The 21,561-nt window shown below is 43.2% G+C and overlaps 1 protein-coding gene across 1 annotated transcript in view; it reads left to right on the forward strand.

Annotated features, from left to right (window-relative positions):
• Window positions 1-21,561, forward strand: part of LOC124288488 (NPC intracellular cholesterol transporter 1-like) — a 125,178-nt gene that overhangs the window by 93,762 nt on the left and 9,855 nt on the right. The window contains 17 exon segments of the mRNA XM_046725009.1: window positions 1-221; window positions 223-315; window positions 5,024-5,090; window positions 5,092-5,157; window positions 5,540-5,772; window positions 6,420-6,520; window positions 7,176-7,336; window positions 7,787-7,915; window positions 8,702-8,884; window positions 9,167-9,281; window positions 9,750-9,877; window positions 10,588-10,725; window positions 16,952-17,041; window positions 17,618-17,808; window positions 20,232-20,289; window positions 20,291-20,354; window positions 20,774-20,900. Of these exon segments, the coding sequence (XP_046580965.1) occupies window positions 1-221; window positions 223-315; window positions 5,024-5,090; window positions 5,092-5,157; window positions 5,540-5,772; window positions 6,420-6,520; window positions 7,176-7,336; window positions 7,787-7,915; window positions 8,702-8,884; window positions 9,167-9,281; window positions 9,750-9,877; window positions 10,588-10,725; window positions 16,952-17,041; window positions 17,618-17,808; window positions 20,232-20,289; window positions 20,291-20,354; window positions 20,774-20,900 (2,165 nt within the window).

The following is a 21,561-nucleotide window of genomic DNA, read 5'->3' on the forward strand; positions in this document are numbered from 1 at the left end:
AACCGAATCTACAGGATTGATGACCAGGGCAAGAAGAAGAGGAGGAAGAATTCCTTCTCCTCCATCAGGAAGGATCAGCTAGGATTCACTGAGAAGCTTGGAGCTAAGATGGAGATGATGTTTGAGAAAGGTTTCAGTCGTTGGGGAACTATGTGTGCCAGACACCCATACATCGTTTTTGGCGTCAGTGCTGTCATCATTGCCATCTTGCTTGGTGGTATAGCTGTTCCAGGTCACCACGCCGCCTCAAAAACTGTGGTCAGCTCCAGATAGCCGTGCTCGACAGGAAAAGGAATACTTTGACAACCATTTTGTGTGAGTTGTTAATAATTCTTCTCTTAAACCTGAAACACTTTTGGGAACTTGATAATGAAAGGTTTCAGGCATTCCACTGCATGTCATTGTACTTCATTGTGGGACGTTGCCAGTAATATCAAGCACTGGCCAGGAGTATCTGGTTCAGACTTGATTATGAAAATTTGCAAATTCATAATAACTGCTATTGTTATGTTATTCGAAAACTAAACAAACAATAGAGCTGGGAATCATTGAAACTCTCATGGTGACACCTATGCCGAGGCCATGTCACTCAATATGCATGTCACTGACCAAGATATGGAGTGAGTGAGTGAATTTAGTTTTACACCACGCTCAGCATTGCTGCAATATTCCAGCCATATGGCGGCGGTCTGTAAATAATTGAGTCTGGACCAGACAATCCAGTGGTCGACAGCATGAGCATCAACTTATGCAATTGGGATACGACATATGTCAACCAAGTCAGCGAGCCTGACCACCCGATCCCGTTTGTCGCCTCTTACGACAAGCATGGGTTACTGAAGATCAATTCTAACCTGGACGTTCACGGGTTGCTAGGTTTTGAAATTTGAGTTGAAAATCCATATTTGCATGAAGCTACATGACCAGTAAGTTGACAAACAGACACGAGTATGATATGGAGTCTTATCATTGATGTGTCACAAGCATGAAAAAAGTATGGTAACCATGGTATTCTTTTTCAGAAGAAGTCCTCCTTGGGGTACATATAAGCATTAAAATGTCCATTTTAAAATACCTACGACAGTTGTAACAATATTTCAATAAAATATTTTACCAAACAAAAACTTGTTTTGTTTAGTGAGACCACCCCTATAGGGCCCCTCACAGGGCCCCCTACAGCCAAGAGCAAGTAACTCTGGCTGCTTACCTCGTACCTCACTTTTCATGCTGTCGTTGACTAGAACGGTCGTGCATGTTCCAGAGAAAGACTTCGCCTGATACTACAATAGAGAAAATGAGTGAGAAAGAGTCAAATACTGTATGTATGGTTCCTTCTTTTTCGCACGGGCTCTAGCTGGAATCTTCGTATGACTTTTTTCATTCATGATTTGTTGTAACTTTGCCGGCGTGTTCGCAGTCTCCAGCCAGCGTGCTGGGCGACCTGTCAGTCTCAGGCCTGTGGTCACAGAGCGAGGCTCAACTGCACATCAATGTGCTAGAATTGAGAGCAGTCAGGTTAGTGTTCGAACGACTTCAGGAGCGGGTTCGAGGCCGTGTGGTTCGTCTAGAGATAGTGGCGATGACCTTTATCCTGAAGCAGGACGGTACGGTTTCCCCGTCCCTCCTGCAGGAAGCATGGCAGTTTCTGCTCTGGTGCGACCAGTTCGACATACGGGTGATGCCTGTTTATCTCCCCGGGGCGGACAACGTTCGGGCAGACGCTCTCTCTCGGCGTATCCTGGCCCCGCACTAGTGGATGCTCAATCGGGAGATATTAGGGATTATCTCCCAGTTGTTCGGGTCGTTCCAGGTGGATCTGTTTCCTTCTGGGGGGACGAACCAGATTCCAGTGTTTTTCTCTCGGATACCCGATCCGAGAGCCATCGCCTCGGACGCTTTCCAGTTCGATTGGACGGGCAGGGTTCTGTAGGCATTCCCGCCAGTACCCCTGATTCTCAAAGTCCTCTCGCAGCTTGCCACCCAACCAGCTCGACTTCTTGTGCTCCTTGCACCTCTTTGGTCGGCTCAAAGCTGGTTTCCGGTACTACTCAGGTTTCTGGCTCAGCCTCATGTACTAAAACACTTTCGACCGGACCTACTATCCCAGAACTGAGTGCCACACCCGAATCTCAGGATTCAGTGGGTGGCCTGGCCACTGTCCGGAATCTCCTCCAAGCGAGCGGAATTCCTGCACCAGTTGCAGACACAATTCTGGCTCCTCGGAGAGATTCGACAAACATTTAAGATGAGGATAGATGGGCCTGTTATACGCGCTAGTGTGTCAGCAGAGGGATTCTCGATCCCTTTTCTTCAACTGTAGTTGAAGTACTGGAGTTCTTACAGTCTCGGTTAGAGGCCGGCTTAGCCGCGTCTACTATCCGGGGCTACTCCAAGGGAATCTCTGCCTTCCATGTACCTGCCGACGGTGCTCTCTTGGGTCAGCACCCTCTTGTGCAGCGCTTTTTAGCAGGCGTGGACAGAATCCGTCCGACTGTCCGGCGGATTAGTCCCCCGTCCCTCTTTCACTCCCGCTGTTAAGTTGGAAGGCTGCCTTTCTTGTGGCGCTAACATCTGGCCGGCTGGTAGGCGATATCCATGCGATGTCTGAGGTTCCTGCTCTGACTGCCTTTCACAAAGACAGAGTCAGTATTTGGTTGCCAGACTCTTACCATCCTAAGATCGCAGGCGCCTTTCACATAACGGCGCCTATTGAACTGCCAGCTTTCACTCAGCCTCCATCACCCGGTACCTCTCTTCGACGTGCTCACGTCTTAGATGTCCGTAACACTCTCAAGGCTTATATCAAACGAACAGCTGCTATCAGGAAAGATAAGCAGCTGTTCTGCTGTTATGGCAGTGGTAAGGCTGGTCTTCCGGCGAACAAGCAGACCATATCTATGTGGCTTGTCTAAATGGTTAACTCTCCCTGATGGGTTAAAGGCTCATTCGGTTAGGGCAGTGGCGACATCTAAGGCATTTGCATTTGGAGATCTGCTCAGCTGCTATTTGGAACCGAATCGAGTACGTTCATCCGCCATTATCAACTGGACAAACACTCACGGGAATGTGCTCAGTTTGGCCAGACAGTTCTCACCAGTGGGCAGTGTCGTGACTCTCTAGCCAAATGAGCTTTCGAAGTCACGATTGTTTTTATTTCCTGGTGTCGGTTTTATAAAATTCCACAATTTTTGTTGGTGGCGGTATCAGATTGGTGGTGGTTTTTACCGATTTTATTGGCTCTAGCGTTGTCACACGCTGTATCCACTGTTTTTCTTCCCTGCACCACGCTTCGCTGGTTTGGGATTATGAATGGTATGTTTAGGACTTGTCCATACATTCCTTCCCATTTTGATGGTGGGGGATGGGTGGGACTTATGTCCGTCATTAAAATTCCGCCAAAAGCGTATAAGCTAGGCTCTTTATACCCCGCCTTCTACGCTACTCCCCCGCCTGATTAACATCAGCGGTCAGGTGACTCGGTAAGTGTATTTTCTCCCTCTCTCTCGGCTTCGGCTGTGCCTTCGATTGAACTAGGGGGAATGTTAGCCAGACAGAATACCGCTCACTAGTCGCCATCGTTGGGAGTCTGTATTATGCTTATATGTTCCCCAAGGAGGACTTCTTCTGAAATAGAATTGTACAAACCTGTAGAGGTTATGAATTCTTTAAAGCAAAGTCCTCCTTGGGGTACGGACACCCACCTCCCCTCATTCTGTCTGACACGCTCAGCATGAAACGTGAGGTATGAGGTAAGCAGCCAGAGTTACCTGCTCTTGGCTGTAGGGGCCCCCAATGAGGGGCCCTATAGAGGTGGTCTCACTAAACAAATCGAGTTTTTGTTTGGTAAAATATTTTATTGAAATATTGTTACAACTGTCATAGGTATGTTAAAATGGACATTTTAATGCTTATATGTACCCCAGGGAGGACTTTACTTCAAAGAATTCATAACCTCTACAGGTTTGTACAAATTTATAGCCAGGTTTTAGTATACACACAATGCACCATACATGGTATGTGAAAGCTATATTCCAGTGTGAAAATGAATGAAAACAGACCAGTGTACGCATAACGACTAGTAAGAAAAAAGACTTGTTTCCTGCTCAGTAATTCAAAGAGTTGGAGTCTGGGGGTAGCCTTAATACTCCTGATTAGTGATGCAAGAGTACAACATGTAAAAGTGTGTAGTGTAGAGCCAGTAGTGGAGAGCCACTAGTGATATAGCTGAAAAAGCTGTAATTCAACTTGGTGATTCAGTAAACCTTTTTGACAGATATTGAAAGGAGCTGTTGTTATGATAAATGACAAGGAAAACTCTTACAGTAATGGGGAATGTAGGTATTGGTTGAGTTTGGTTACCATGGTTACACTAAAGCAACAGCTGGGTCCCATTTTATACAGATCCCTTCACAGATATCTGTGTTTAATAGTATGAACTACAGCTTCAGTAATATTTCAAATTGTCTGAGTGTTGAAAATGGCTTTGTGAACCAAATCTCATTAAAATCACATTCTGATGTAATACCTCTGAACATATAGGTCAAAGCACACTGTAGGAGGTTGCATAAAGTGAACTTTCTATTCAGCCAACCTGAATTAAGGATTCTACATTTTTGGTACAGGTGATCTGCTGCAGTGCATTCCCATACAATGAACTAAACGAACTAAAAGGACAATCTATAAAATATTAAGCAAAGCTGAAGTCTTTGATTGTACATGCAGATATTATTTTCTACATTTTGATGAAAGTAATACTGTATGTACATGTAATCAGTTGCCGCCATTATGTAGTCATGGAGAGATAGCATGAGAAAAAAATTCTGTGGTCTACCATTTTGTCAATCAATTTAAGGGATCCATCATTGTAGATTTCAGGTTAAACAACACAAGTAACCATGGTGACAGCAACACTTTTCAAAATGTTTTACCCAATATACCATGTATATGAAAAATATTATAACACAGGTGTTTTGAAAAGCATTTTGCTGTATGCCAGTATGCCTATTGTCCATGTCTGTGTCAGGCCATTCTACCGAGTTGAGCAGATGATCATCACCCGGACTGGCAACCATTCCAAGGTCGCCCACAAGCTCCCCGCCTCCATCCACAGAGTATGAATACTTCCCAGCTATCTTTGATAAAGAGTTCCTGCATCAGGTAAGAGAAATCAGTAAAATTGAAGCAAAATAATTTGATACATCTGTTAGCAGGGTTAGTGATGTCATCAACATGGTATTATTAGAATAAAATGATACATGATATATGCTTATTGATGTGATAATGAAATGGTTTTGCTGTGTCAAACAGTTCTGTACCACAGGGCAAAGTATTGTCTAATCTATGTCTGTCTTTAGTTTGGCCATGCCATTGAACAGGAGATCTTCAGGAATGATTAAGCAGCATATTTTTGAGGAGGTGGAGTACTGCATTTTCCTTTGGCGATCTAAATCCTCATTCAGATTCAAAATGGCAGTTTCATTTGGAACCTATAGAGTCCAAGATATTTAAATGCTTGAAGTGTGTGATCTGTGTGTTCCAGGTTCTGAGACTGCAGAACACACTGGAGCATCTGACAACAAAGCTCGGCAACGACACCGTGAGTCTGCAGGATATTTGCTTCCAGCCCATGGCGCCAGTATACCCCAACTGTACCATTCAGAGTATCTTCCAGTACTACCAAGACTCGCATGAAATGCTGGACAAGTCAGTAAACGACAGCTCGGGTTTCTTTGTGGAGGCGGATTACCTGGACCACTTCCTCTACTGTGTCAGGTGAAGATCTCTGATCCTTAGTACCTTGTCATACAATGTTCATTGACCATGAGTACATACAATATAACCAAGATTGCTTGAGATGTCTGAAGTCTTGGAGGGGTGGTGTGGTAGCCTAGTGGTTAAGGCATTTGCTTGTCACGCTGAAGACCTGGGTTTGATTCCCCACATGGGCACTATGTGTGAAGCCCATTTCTGGGGTCCCGCCGTGATATTGCTGGAATATTGCTAAAAGCGATGTAAAACTAAACTCACTTACTCACTCACTCACTCACTCCAATGGCTGCTTTCTTTTCTTTTGAGCTTGCAAAATTATAATATCAGGTAACCTGACTAGGTAAAAAAAACTTTCCATCTAGTAAAGTATAGTAAATTAACCTAAAAAATAAGACCAATGTCTAAATACTTTGTTCGCATGCGCGCACGCACGCACAACCGCACAAACACACCCTCCCTCCCTCCCTCCCTCCCTCTCACCCACTCACTCACTCACCCAAGTCTGGGAAAAATTTCTAAGTCATACCAGAGTTGTGACTTTGAAGGAAGCTACTTCAATTGAGATATATGGTTTAGGGATCTTCCATGAACCCTGTACGTGCCACACTGCAATGTGATTCTTCTGTAGCCTGAGTTCTTTTTGTCACCAGAGCCCCTGCATCGCTGAATGACACCACCAAGCTCCACACCTCATGCCTAGGAACGGACGGGGCACCCACCTTCCCCTGGGTGGCGCTCGGAGGGTATGATGGTAGGTACAGGGTGGACTGACTGACTGACTGAGTTTGGTTTTACGCCGCTTTTAGCAATATTCCAGCAATATCACGGCGGGGGACACCAGAAATGGGCTTCACTCATTGTACCCATGTGGGGATTCGAACCCGGGTCTTCGGCGTGACGAGCCAACGCTTTAACCACTAGACTACCCCACCGCTCGTACAGGGTGGAGGTTACAGGAATACTACTGTTGTAATACTGATGTCAACTGATGGGGCTTAGTTTGAAGGGATTTACCCTGACTTGCCCAGAGGCCAATATTTGACCTTAATACAGAAGATACATTTTTTTCCAAACTTGAATTTTAAAAATTTCAAAGTACTTTTATCACAGTCATATTGCACTTATGATTATTTTGAGTTGATGCATTTCATAACTAAATAGAAAACAAAAAGGCATTTATGTTTTGTTTGACAGTTTTGCATTTAATGAAGTATTGAAATGTTTTTTATTTAAAAAATACTGACATTTAAAAACACATTTAAACAAAGTTATGGTGATTTCTCCCAGTTTGTCTGCAAAATAGCATGGAGTCCTGGTAAATACTGTAATGGTCATGTAATACATGATAAAAGCTGGTGTTTCCACCTTTATTCTAGTGAAGTAGTAACCTTTGCTTCTGTCAACAGGTGAGAACTACCATAATGCTACTGCACTGGTTATATCATTCCTGGTCAACAACCATGTGAACGAGGCAGACAACGCTAAGGCAGAAGCGTGGGAATCAGAGTATCTCAAATTCATGAAGAGTTACTCCAACCCCAACATGTCTATTGCCTTCTCCTCGGAGGTAAGCATGACATCACTGTAAGGGACGTTACAATGTTTTTGTGAGGAGGCTCTTCCCAATATGTGCATTCCTTCACCGCGGAGGTAAGCGTGACATCACTGTAAGGGACGTTACAATATTTTTGTTTTCCTTCTCCTTGGAGCTAAGCGTGACATTAATGTCAGGAAAATTATAATAGATCAGTGATCTGTGAGGAAGGTTTTGCCCAGTATCTCCATTGTCATCTCAGGAGTATGTTTGATGTCTTTTAGCATTGTTAGGAACATGTGAAGGAACATTTTGACAGCTCAGTGTAATGAGATGAAGAAATATCCATTAAGCTGTCCTTGTTTTGTTTCAGTGTTAAACAGGTGAAGTGTCAAAGAAATGTGTTATTGAAACGTTGGCTGTATCCATAACTGTATATGTATTTCATTGTTCAATTTAGCTCTCATTCTATTCTTTCCCCAGCGTTCAATCCAGGATGAGATCAACCGAGAGAGTAGTTCTGACGTCATTACAATCCTCCTAAGCTACCTCATCATGTTTGCCTATATCTCCCTGACCCTTGGCAAGATCAACACCTGTGCCAGATTCTTTGTAAGTCACTCCAGTTTCAAAATTGATATTCTATTTGAGTCCTGTTTATCATTTTTCTTCATACAGTTTGCTCTGACATAAAATTTTCATCATTATCATGAATTGTATTTGAAAAAGGTTATCTCAAAATTCGAACACTTGACCATTTGGTCTTGTGGACCAGAGTTAACTCTGCAGAGTTACTTCCCTTAGCCTATTTAGGATGGTCATAGGCTTGATCACCTGTATTTGAAGTTTTCACTAAAGTGGTTAAAGTCTGTGACCTAGCACATGTCTGTTTTCATCCACATGTAGAGAGATGGTGTCAAATAACTGAACTGCTGTCTAGCGTGAAATCAAACTATTTCACTTCATTTAACTTGTCGGCTGTTCTTTGATCTGAATAAGCAGTAGTTAAGTTTCTTGAAATGCACAAACGATTTCTATATCTGGACTAAGCTACATTGTAATGATTTTACTCCATGGTGTGGTGTACCTTTGTTGTATTTCATCTTGGGTGGCGGAAGAGCCAAGTAGTTAACGTCTTTGCTTGTCATGCCGATAGATCGGTTCCATTCCACCCTTGTGTCCAGTGTATGAACCAATTCTGGTGTCCTTGGGTCCCGATCCTTAAAACATCTGTAGCGCTACGACATTCGTAAGCCTATGATAAACTATAGAGTTACGACAGGTCGTAACTTTACAAACACTTTGTGGATCAGGACCCTGGATGATACATGGCAGGGGTTCTGTTACAACTGACTGACTCACTGTTACTGAAATACAAGTCCTCTGTCTCTTCCTCAGGTTGACTCCAAAATAACGATGGGTCTGGCCGGCGTGCTGATTGTGCTTCTGTCTGTGGGGTGTTCATTAGGCTTCTTCAGCTACGTAGGCCAGCCAGCAACACTCATCATCATCGAGGTTGTGCCGTTCCTTGTGCTTGCTGTGGGTGTGGACAACATCTTTATTCTAGTACAGGCATATCAGGTAACTTTGGATAAAGTCAGCTTTACCTAGATCATAGGACGTTAGTATCTGTACTTCAAATATTGTCTTGTGTAGAAGAGTATGCAGTAAAGAACTCCTGATCTCAACCTGGAACACAATTCATTTCTCAATCACATTACAGATTCTGTCATTACTCTGACTGCAGAATGTCCATATCAGTCACACTGAATAACTGCTAGTCCTCTTATAAAAAATCATTTTAGTCTTGTGTCTTGGTGCACATTATCTTATGTTGTTTCCACATTGTCTGGGTTATTCCAGCGTGATGTGCGGCTAGCGTCAGAGGACCTGGAGCAGCAGATTGGCCGCATTTTGGGCAGAGTGGGTCCTAGCATGATGCTCACCAGCTTCTCCGAGTCCATTGCTTTCTTCCTGGGTATGTGCTGGGTGTGTGGGAGGTTGTAGGGGTTGTTGTTGGTGTGTGGGAGGTTGTTGGGTAAATTTACTTTCATCAGTACATGTATAAGCAATACAATATGGAACAAGATTTTATGGATAACAACTTCTTTATTTCGTGAGTGCGACGTTTCGATACAGATTCTTGTACCGTTGTCAAGCAAGAGTGACAATGGTACAAGAATCTGTATCGAAACGTCGCACTCACGAAATAAAGAAGTTGTTATCCATAAAATCTTGTTCCATATTGTACGTCTCAACTTCTCAAATGCCACTCAAACAAGTATAAGCAATAGCTGTGAAATATCTGGCCCGATCTGAGCACAATGCATTTTCCAGATTCAGGGGTAATGGCTTTTTCCTTCTTTTAAACCCTAATAGTTTTTACTGGAACTCAGTCACTAGTATTCAGTGCTTGACATGCCAGTTGTTGTTTTTATTCTCCAAGGTGCCCTGACCGACATGCCCGCAGTGAAGATCTTCTCTCTGTATGCTGCAATGGCTGTCTTATTTGACTTCCTGCTGCAGGTCACGTGTCTGGTGGCGCTGATGTGTCTGGATGCCAAGAGACAGGAGGTGAGTGCCTGCAGTTATAACTGGAATATGGACGGTGGTGTAGCCTAGTGGTTAAAACATTCGCTCGTCATGTTGAAGACCTGGGTTCGAGTCCCCACATGGGTCCAATGTGTGAAGCCCATTTCTGGTGTCCCCCACCATGATATTGCTGGAATATTGCTAAAAGCGGCATAAAACTAAACTCAAAACTCAATATTACTGGAATATTGCTAAAAGCAGTGTACAACCGTATTTCCTCACCCTTACGTTAACGATTGGATGCCAGTGGTGTAATGATGCAGCAATACAGAATTGTATCGAGATACAAGGCTCATGATACAATCGACTTTCAGCTCCTGTATCAGAGCACATAGTAAACCATCATTACAAGGTGCAGTGATGTAAAACTAGACTAATATTGGTAATAACAGAAATTGTTCAACAACCAGTGTATGCTTATTCTCTAGTATTTCCTGGCTGGCTATAAACAACAGAATCTTCACGGTGGCCCCAGGGTTTAATGTCTCACCTCCATTGTCCCAATATCACTGTCTGAAATTTAATGATTCAATGTTGTGAATCCAAAAGGGGGAGAATGTGGATTTATGAAATAAAAGTACTGTACAAATCATATCGCATTCATATTATCGAGATAGCATCGCATTGCGTCTTCTATTGTTACGTCTCAACTGAATGCCTTTATTGATTAAGGGGTTGGGGTTTTTTTCTAGAAAAATCACTTTGACTGCTGCTGCTGCGTGAAGATGAGGAACGTAGATAAGGAGGAGAAACACGAGGGCCTTCTGTATACATTCGTCAAGGAATACTACTCTCACTTCATCATGAAGGAGTGGGTCCGGCCGATTGTGGTCAGTTTTAATCAAATATCATTATTCTTTCACATTCAACAAAACAAAATCTACCAGCATCAGGAACCCGTGAAGATCAGGGTTAGAATTGGTCTTCAGCAAACCATGCTTGTCGTAAGAGGCGACTAATAGGGCCTGTAAGTCCCACGAGGCGCTACCTCCAGTACTAAGCTGGTCCCCGGCTCCCTTTGCAACTGCCAACTTGCGATATGCGAGACGGGGCCCAACTTACTTCTGGTACCAGATTTCCAGTGACAAGCGTATATTCCAGAATAAGTTCTAGTTCCAAATTACGCCACCACCAAGTATGACTTTACTAGACGGCACCAAATGTACAACCATGCTTGGCTGCTACAGCCTTTGACAGTCGTAATAGTTGGCTCATTTTGGGATGGTTAGATCGGAAATGTGTTATTCCTGCAAGGATTATCAGTTCCTTACTGTCAACTGACAACCATGAGACCATTCAAAAAAGTATGAACCGTTGTTTGTCACCGGAGGTAGTAAGGTCTCGCTAAGTACTGTGACCTACTTGGGATCACGTGGCCAGGCTTGCAGACTTGGTTGACACATAGATCGATGCTTGTTACGCTGATCAGTTGGATTGTCTGGTTCAGTACTGTATAAGTACTAGTACAATTCAAACATGTATCCTAGCACAATATATGTACTTTTCCTTATCCTGACTCATGATTTTTTTGCTTATCGCCTTCTTCTATGCGAATGTTAGTGGAACACTTGAATCCCTTGTAGTTCCCTAAAGCGGACGTAAAAGTTCACTCACCCACGAGTTACCTCTCTTTTCTCGCGCAAACAGTCATGTGACCAGCCATACTTGCCACTCTCTCCTTCATCATCCAAGCGGATGGTTGTGCGAGCACTGGAGCACTATACGGCATTATATCCTTTACATTTAGATCCTTTTATCCAAATTACGCTGTGTATGGCTTTCGGTTATAACTAGCTTGCATTATATGTAAAAAAATTGAAGAATTTATTTGTATTTTGTAATCGGACCACTCTGTCATCATACAACAGGATGAAAGATACGCGAAAGCTACTAACTCTACGACAACTTCGTCTGTGAACCCTCAACGTTCGAGAACATCTAGGAATCCATCCCCAAGAGCCAGCCGTTCCAGCTCTACATCCCACAGCTCTCATACGTGAAGAGAAGGTTCACGAAGGCAAGGTTCGCGAGATGGAAGTTCGCGAAGGGAACATTCGTGAGAGACTAGTTCGCGAAGGGATAGATCAAGAGACAGAGGTTCGCGAAGGGAGGAATCACGAGACAGACGTTCGCGAAAGGATGACTCACAACATTCGCGAAAGGAAGGTTCGCACGCGGAGGATTGCGAAGGCATAGTTCTACGGAACAAGAACTATCGGATGAACATACCGACTACGTCTTCTCAGATACGGAAGTTACAGTTTGGATAGCTAATGGATTTAACTTAGAGTCTCCCTCCAAGGAATTGGATGAAGTTTACACATATAAGATGTGCAAGGATGACTTCGACTCAATCACCATTGCGCCGGTTGAACCTATATCCATGACAAAGCTTCTAGATTCCAGAATCAACATCTGCCAGCATTTAATGCGAGGAAATTGCCCTTACATCACATGGACCCCTTCATGAGAGCGCCGGACTTAGATGAAAATGTAAAATTGGTTAATGACTCTCGAAACAAGGTCTACAAGGTGGAGGATAAGAAGTTGGCTCAACTTGATACAGCGATGAGGAGATCTTTCTTCGGATTAGTGAGGTCCAGAGCAATCAATGAGGCATTGATTAACAAGTTCCAGAACCCCAGTTCGGAAGAAGATAGAATGATATTATCTGCTCTGCTCACTCAGAAAAAGGACCAATACTTCATATCGGATCATCTGGCCTCAACGTTGGCGGGTCTCACCTTATTACTGAGACAGGGTCTACTGGCATCATGTTCCTGGAGTGACAGATTTACCCAACCGCTACTTAGAGTTCCTTGGGTGGCGCCTACCATCTTCGGAGGTTAGATAGATGAAGCAGCTAAGGAAGGGAAGTCATGATGATCAAGTCTATAGACACTCTAGCCAACGTCATTCGTCATACTTCACAGAAGCACAACAGCAAGTCGAAATTCTCCGGTATCCAGAAGGCTAAGGAGAAGAAGTACTCTAACTTCAGAGGCGGGAAAAGTTCTTTTAGCCGCCCATCCGGAAACTACAGAGGAAACTCCGGGAGAGGATGTACTCCCAGAGGTTTCAGAGGGGCTAGACGCTGAAAGTGGGGTTCGGAACAACTGGATGCTTCCACCCCCAGCCATTTCTGTACAACCATCGACAGTGGGTGGACGTCTACAAAGGTACTGGGAAAATTGGGGAATACTGGATGACGACTACGTCTCTCAAGTACTGCAAGAAAGGTACAGAGTGCAGCTCAAGGCCACACCACCGTTAACCCTCAGACCAATGGTCTTCAACTATGCAGACGAGCAAGCAGACAAACTACAAGAAGCCATCAACTCACTTCTAACCAAGAATGCGGTAGAAAGAATATATCAAGATCATCTCACGCCAAGCTTCTATTCCCCAATTTTCCTAGTACCCAAGAAGAATTCCAAAGAGAAATTCAGGTTGATTTACAACATGCGGAAATTCAACCAAGACTATCTACTCAAACCGGAAAGGTTCAGAATGATCCACCTACCTCAACTCAGACTACTAATTCGTCCAGCAGACTTTATGGCCACCATAGACCTACAGGGTGCATATCTATACATCCCCATACATCCGGAATCAAGGAAATATCTACGATTCCTATTCAGAGGTCAGCACTTCCAATGGAACGTCCTACCGTTTGGAATATCGTCAGCTCCGTGGTTATTCACACGAATAACCAAGCCCATAGTCGCCTACCTACATCATTGAGGTCTACGCAATGCCTTTTACCTGGACGACGGCATACAGGTTCATCAAAGTGCCAAACAACTCGGAAAGCAGCTGAACTTCACAATCAAGTTGCTCAAACAACTAGGATGGCTAGTGAACCTGATGAAGTCGGAGTTGGAACCAAAACAAGATCTGCAATTCCTGGGGATAAAATTCATCACAACACAGAATCGAATTGTGACCCCAGAAGATCGTTGGGTCAAGATACAAGCCATGATTCCTCAAGCAGTCATGTCTCCGTTAACACTACGACCATGGCAATGTCTACTCAGTCTACTAACCTCAGCGCAGGACTTGACTTGCACTGTGATGGTTACAACTACGGCCATTGCAACGATTCCTGGCAAAACATCTGGTCAGCAGCGACCCTATCTCGCTACCAGATCATCTCAAAGTGTACCTACTTTGGTGGAATCACAGGTCGAATGTCTGCGCAGGGTCTTCGACACACATCTCTACGCAGATGCATCGCTACAGGGATGGGGTGCACATCTCAACAACCAAGTTGCATCAGGGAAGTGGTCAAATGCAGAACAGCATCTTCACATCAATCTGCTAGAAATGAAAGCTGTGATCAACGCCGTACAACTATGGTCGAGTTCGCTGAGCAACAGAATGCTGATGATCCACACGGACAACTCTACAGTGGCATTCTCCATAAATCGGCAAGGATCAACAAGATTGCCAAGCCTATTGCAACTCACATTCCAGTTGTTCAACATCACAGAGAAGGCAAACATCTGGATAAAGTCGTGTCACATACCGGGAGCCAAGAACGTACTAGCAGACGCTCTTTCCCGACCACAGCACCCATCACCCACGGAATGGATGCTCCATCCAGAAGCGTTCCGGCTCATCATAAGGGAAATAGGATCCCCATGCATAGACCTGTTCGCGACAAGGTTGAACAAACAACTGCAGACATTTGTTTCACCAATACCAGACCCCTAAGCCTGGGCAACAGATGCACTGAGCATATCATGGGAAGGACTAAACGCTTACGCATTTCCACCTCCGATCTTACTACCGAAAGTACTGTTGAAGATCAATCAGACACAAGCGCTACAACTGACTTTGGTCGTGTCCTAATGGCCAGCGAGAGTCTGGTTCCTAGACCTAATAGAAGATCTCGGAAGTACAACCCTCAAAGTACCAGATGACCGAACCAACTCAGACATCCGCACACCAAGCAAGTCCACAGGAACCCAACATTGTTCCAGCTACACATGTGCACCGTTTCAAAACCTGTCTGAAGAAAAGAGGATTCTCTGCCAGAGCAGCGAAAGCAGTAACCCTAGCGTTACGCAGATCTACTCGCAATTTGTATGACGACAAATGGCAGAAATTTGAGCAATATGCAAGGCGGAAAGGCTTCACAGCTATGAAAGCATCTCATCCACAAGTGGCGGAATATCTATGTCACCTTAGGGCGGTGGGGTAGCCTAGTGGTTAAAGCGTTGGCTCGTCACGCCAAAGGCCCGGGTTCGATTCCCCACATGGGCACAATGTGTTAAGCCCATTTCTGGTGTCCCCAGCCGTGATATTGCTGGAATATTGCTAAAAGCGGCGTAAAACTAAACTCAGTCAGTCAGTCAGTCAGTCTATGTCACCTTAGATATACAAAGCATTTGAAAGGTTCGACATTATCTACATATCTGGCAGCAATAGTAGAGTCGTCACTATGAAGACAGGCATCAAATTGACGAAAGTGCCTGAATTACTAGCTCTGCTGCGATCTTTTAAACTGGAGGACCAGCAAAAGAAATTCAGAGCACTAGCCTGGGATCTGAATGTAATTCTGCAACATCTCATGAGTGATGCCTACGAACCTCTACAGCAGACTACCTTCGAACTACTCACGCAGAAAACTCTGTTCCTGCTTGCCCTAGCCACGGCAGCTCGTATGTCTGAGATACATGCGCTGGACTTTGGACGAACTAGATTCAACACGGGGCACGGTGCTGCAGTACATCTAGGACTTAGATGGGACTTTATTGCAAAGAATCAACTACCTGGTCAACCAGATAGACAGTTCCATGTCCCAGCGCTATCTATGATCCTCGGTCCAGAGGACACCCAGGACTTATCCATGTGTCCTGTCAGAGCTTTGAAATATATCTTCAAAAGACTAAAACAAGGAGAAGAAAATTCAAGCGCCTTTTCATCCCCTTGTCGACGGAGACATCGGTGGAGGTCTCAAGAACGACAGTATCGTTTTGGATGAGAACTGTTTTACTAAGAGCCAATAAAGCAGCAGGATTAGAACCTCCAAGAGCTTCCAACCCACATGAAGTCAAAGCACTGGTGTCTACACTCGCTCTGCATGGAAATTGCTCAATATCATCAATAATGGAGGGCTGCTTTTGGAAGTCCGATAAGTGTTTGCCAACCACTACCTCAGAGACATAGCAACCGAAGACGTCTCAGGCATTCACCAATTTGGGCCTCTTGTTGTAGCACTGAGTTGGAAATCTCGCCCTATATCATGTTGACTTGTTGACAACTTTTACTATGGAAAAAGTACTAGTTTGAAAGTCCATGCGCATAGTCTAGACTAGACTAGCATGAGTGATTAAGACTCTGTACGGGTATCGATCTTACCTGTACGTTAAGGGGTCGCAACTCATTTATGATAATGATTTTATCATAATCTATGGGTTGTTAAAGATAACTAGTAAAAAGAAGATACTAGTTTATCTAAAATCCACATGAATCTAGAAGATTCACTTGTCTGAGAGAGAAGTAAGACAAGATTGTGGTCCCCCCGAGTAATAACGGAAGTTGGAAGAATAGGATCTAGGAAATGCCGTTACACAGTTCCCATGGGGGGATACAGGACGTATGGACAGCTGATGAATCCAGCAAGTGGCTTGACCCACCACCCATCCATCGGATTCTATAAGCAAAAGATCATGAGTCAGGATAAGGAAAAATATGTAATTTTTTAAGTAAAGTTTATATTTTATACTTATCCTGACTCATGAGGTCAGGACCTCCCTGCTGGAGACACTTCGGATTTCACAGTAGATCCAAGTGAATGGGCTATATTCAGGAGAGAGTGGCAAGTATGGCTGGTCACATGACTGTTTGCGCGGGAAAAGGGAGGTGACTCATCGGTGATTGAACTTTTACGTCTTCTTTAGGGAACTACAAGGGATTCAAGTGTTCCAATAACATTCGCATAGAAGAAGGAGATAAGCAAAAGTTCATGAGTCAGTATAAGATATCAATTTTACTTCAAAAATTACATTTTTCTCAGTCTGTGTGTCACATATATCATGTGTTTTGTAGATGGTCATCTTTGTTGGGTGGTTCTGTGCTAGTTGTGCCATGGCACCAAGGATTGAAATCGGGTTGGATCAAAAACTCTCCATGCCAGAGGTGAGATTCACATAATGCTGCAACACTGTTCACTATCACATTTAGGGCAGTATGAGAAAACCTTACTTGATATCTATTTTGTATCACTAAGATTACGGATTATTCCTCTATGGTTCCTGCAAAATTTTTGGGTGTCATTGAGTATTCACTCACTTTATCATTTATGTTAATAGTTTTCTTTCTGTATTCTGTATATATATTAGTCTATCGACTTTTTCATGCTAATGAATAGATTATGAATATTAATATAAGTGACTAAAACGCATGTACAATTAAAATAGGCGAGATGTACACGATATGCATTCATTATTCACTGTAGTAGAATGTATACATGTGTGATGCCTGTATGTGATCTATCAACTGTAATTACTCAGTGTTTTGTCATACCGAAGGGTTTTATAAAAATTTGTAGGTTTCTTTGTTTGTAAACCACTCGGTAATTACAGGTAAAGGTAAAAAAAATTTTTTTTTTAAATTACAGGTAAAGGTTATATATTTTGCAGAATTTAAGCAAGTATGCTGTTTCTCCAGAGCCCTGGTAAATCGTGTATCACATGTTTTGTATTTTACATTCAGGACTCGTATGTTCTTGACTACTTCAACAACATATCTACCTACCTGTCTGTTGGTCCACCCGTGTACTTCGTTGTGAAGATGAACCACAACTACACCAACACAGCTGGGCAGAATGATATCTGCGGCGGCAACGGTTGTCCGGAAAATTCTGTACTTGGACAAATCTTTAAGGCAGCACAACAGGCTAATTAGTGAGTAGTGTAGGGTTTTTACTTTCATTATAACTTCTATCAAGTGGCATACATGCAAAGAAAAAGCGTTGCTTTGATATTTTTTTTAATTACTAATTTAAGCAGCATTTCCCACAGGAACTCTTCAGGTTATAAGATTGTATTGATCAGAAGTATTGAAGGCAGGTGTTTTGCAGTATGATGTGTCCTCAGTTGTATTTTCTCTCGAGTCTAATGAATCAAGATCTACATCATAAGATATTGAAACATCCCTGTCCACGTAACGAGATATTGAAACATCCCTGTCCATGTCATGAGATATTGAAACATCCCTGTCCACGTCATGAGATATTGAAACATCCCTGTCCATGTCATAAGACACTGAAACATCACTGTCCATGTCACGAGATATTGAAACATCCCTGTCCACGTAAACATCCCTGTCCATGTCACGAGATATTGAAACAGCCCTGTCCATGTCATAAGACACTGAAACATCCCTGTCCACGTCATGAGATATTGAAACAGCCCTGTCCATGTCATAAGACACTGAAATGTCCTTGTCCATGTAACGAGATATTGAAACATCCTTGTCCACGTAACGAGATATTGAAACATCTCTGTCCATGTAACAAGATATTGAAACATCCCTGTCCATGTCACGAGATATTGAAACATCCCTGTCCACGTAATGAGATATTGAAACATCCATGTCCATGTCATGAGATATTGAAACATCCATGTCCATGTCATGAGACATTGAAACATCCTTGTCCACTTCATGAGATATTGAAACATCCCTGTCCACGTCATGGGACATTGAGGGCAGTGGGGTAGCCTAGTGGTTAAAGCGTTGGCTCGTCACGCCGAAGACCCGGGTTCGATTCCCCACATGGGCACAATGTGTTAAGCCCATTTCTGGTGTCCCCTGCCGTGATATTGCTGGAATATTGCTAAAAGCGGCGTAAAACCAAACTCAGTCAGTCAGTCAGTCATGAGACATTGAAACATCCGTGTCCACGTCACAAGATATTGAAATATCCCTGTCCATGTCCCGAGATATTGAAACATCCCTGTCCATGTCATGAGACACTGAAACATCCTTGTCCACGTAACGAGATATTGAAACATCCCTGTCCATGTAACAAGATATTGAAACATCCCTGTCCATGTAACAAGATATTGAAACATCCCTGTCCATGTCAAGAGATATTGAAACATCCCTGTCCACGTAATGAAATATTGAAACATCCCTGTCCGTGTCATGAGACATTGAAACATCCCTGTCCATGTCATGAGACACTGAAACATCCTTGTCCACGTAACGAGACATTGAAACATTCCTGTCCATGTGCTGAGATATTGCAACAGCCCTGTCCATGTCATAAGACACTGAAACATCCTTGTCCATGTAACGAGATATTGAAACATCTCTGTCCATGTAACAAGATATTGAAACATCCCTGTCCATGTCACGAGATATTGAAACATCCCTGTCCACGTAATGAGATATTGAAACATCCATGTCCATGTCATGAGACATTGAAACATCCCTGTCCATGTCATGAGACATTGAAACATCCTTGTCCATGTCATGAGACACTGAAACATCCTTGTCCACGTAACGAGATATTGAAACATCCTTGCCCACGTCACAAGATATTGAAACATCCCTGTCCACGTAATGAGATATTGAAACATCTCTGTCCATGTAACAAGATATTGAAACATCCCTGTCCACGTCATGAGACATTGAAAAATCCCTGTCCACTTCATGAGACATTGAAACCTTCCTGTCCACTTCATGACACATTGAAACATCCCTGTCCATGTCATGAGACATTGAAATATTCCTGTCCACGTCACAACACATCGAAACATCTCTGTCAACTTCATGAGACATTGAAACATCCCTGTCCATGTCATGAGACATTGAAACATCCCTGTCCATGTCATGAGACACTGAAACATCCTTGTCCACGTAACGAGATATTGAAACTTCCTTGTCCACGTCACAAGATATTGAAACATCCCTGTCCACGTAACGAGATATTGAAACATCTCTGTCCATGCAACAAGGTATTGAAACATCCCTGTCCCCGTCATGAGACATTGAAAAATCCCTGTCCACTTCATGAGACATTGAAACATTCCTGTCCACTTCATGACACATTGAAAAAATACCTGTCCACGTCATGAGACATTGAAATATTCCTGTCCACGTCACAAGACATTGAAACATCTCTGTCCATGTCATGAGACATTGAAACATCCCTGTTCACATCATAAGACGTTGAAAGATCTTCAGACACGTTATAAAACATTGAACAGATGCACACTGTGTGTTGATCTCATCTCCAGAGTACTGATTAATACCGGGATCAATTCTCTACCATGTATTGTGATGTTTGGTGGCCTCAGAAGTTTTTCATCGTTAATTGCAGCACCCGCATCGCTCACCCTGCCTCCTCGTGGCTGGACGACTACTTCAGCTGGATCACCCCCCGATGGCAACCCACCATGCTGCCGCTACTACGAGGACACAGATACTTTCTGCAAAGCTACAAGTAACAACATTAAACATTGTTTGCAGTGTATTTTCACTTCTGGCTTGGGTTCTATTCTATTTTACTGATGAATCTTTGCTACATTTTACCAAATATTTTAAAAGAAAATACTAATTAATGCAGCATTTATTTAAGAAAATAAGTGGAACCTATTTGGAAAGAGCTCAGTTAGGTACCTTAATTAACTTGTTATGTGACCTTTATTCATAGCGGGATGCTATAGATTTATGTTTGGATGTAAGGGAATTATTCTCCTGCTCAGAAACATATATTCCCTCCCAGGGAGGTTACTGTGTAGTCATGTGGACCAATCAGATCTCAACATTCTAACCAGGATAACACAGCTTTTGAAATTCTTGAAGAGAACTTTATTGATCACCTGTACTTTTTGATGACACCAGCTCTACGTCATGTTTCAGTTGTTAATGACTCCTGTGTTAAATGCAACTTAACCAACTTTGAAAAAGGACGTCCATCTGAAGAGGACTTCATGACTTATTTGCCCTGGTACTTAGATGACATTCCAGAAATCAAGTGTTCCAAAGGGTAGGTTCCTCTTGACTGGCCCACAGTGGCATGTCCATGTTATATTCTAATGAAGGTGCCATGGATTGATTGGGTTGTCAGACTCTGTGAATATGTCGTTACAGTGGCATGGATCATTAATGTTTCCAGGTAATGTTTTATCTTGACCAGATTAGACATTTTGATGGCGTTTGTTATAGGTGCTGACTTTGGTGTCAAACAGCATTCTTCCATTAATTTATTAGAACCCGTGAAGATCACGGTTAGAATTGGTCTTTAGTAACCCATGTTGAGGCGACTAACGGAATTGGATAGTCAGGCTCGCTGACTTGGTTGACACATGTCATCGTATCCCAATTGCTAAGAGTGATGCCCATGATGTTTATCACTGGATTGTCTGGTCCAGACTCGATTATTTACAATCCGTTGCCATGTAGCAACGCCATATATGACGATAGCTCTATCACAGTGTGTGACCTTGCGGATGGTGTCATTGTACCAGGACAGTGGCTGTTGTTCCTGAACCGAATATTGACTTTTTTATTGACAATTATGATTGAGCCATGCCTAGACTCATTAATCCAGGCAAAATACATCCCTATAATTTCAGGTTTGTTGGGGAAGGGTGGAAATAAGACTTTTACAGTCAGTTGTCTCTGGAAGATAGAGGACAGTAGAAAGA

The sequence above is a fragment of the Haliotis rubra genome, unplaced genomic scaffold, assembly GCF_003918875.1.
Source record: "Haliotis rubra isolate DU_JTF1 unplaced genomic scaffold, ASM391887v1 Scf419, whole genome shotgun sequence".
Lineage (NCBI taxonomy): Eukaryota > Metazoa > Mollusca > Gastropoda > Lepetellida > Haliotidae > Haliotis > Haliotis rubra.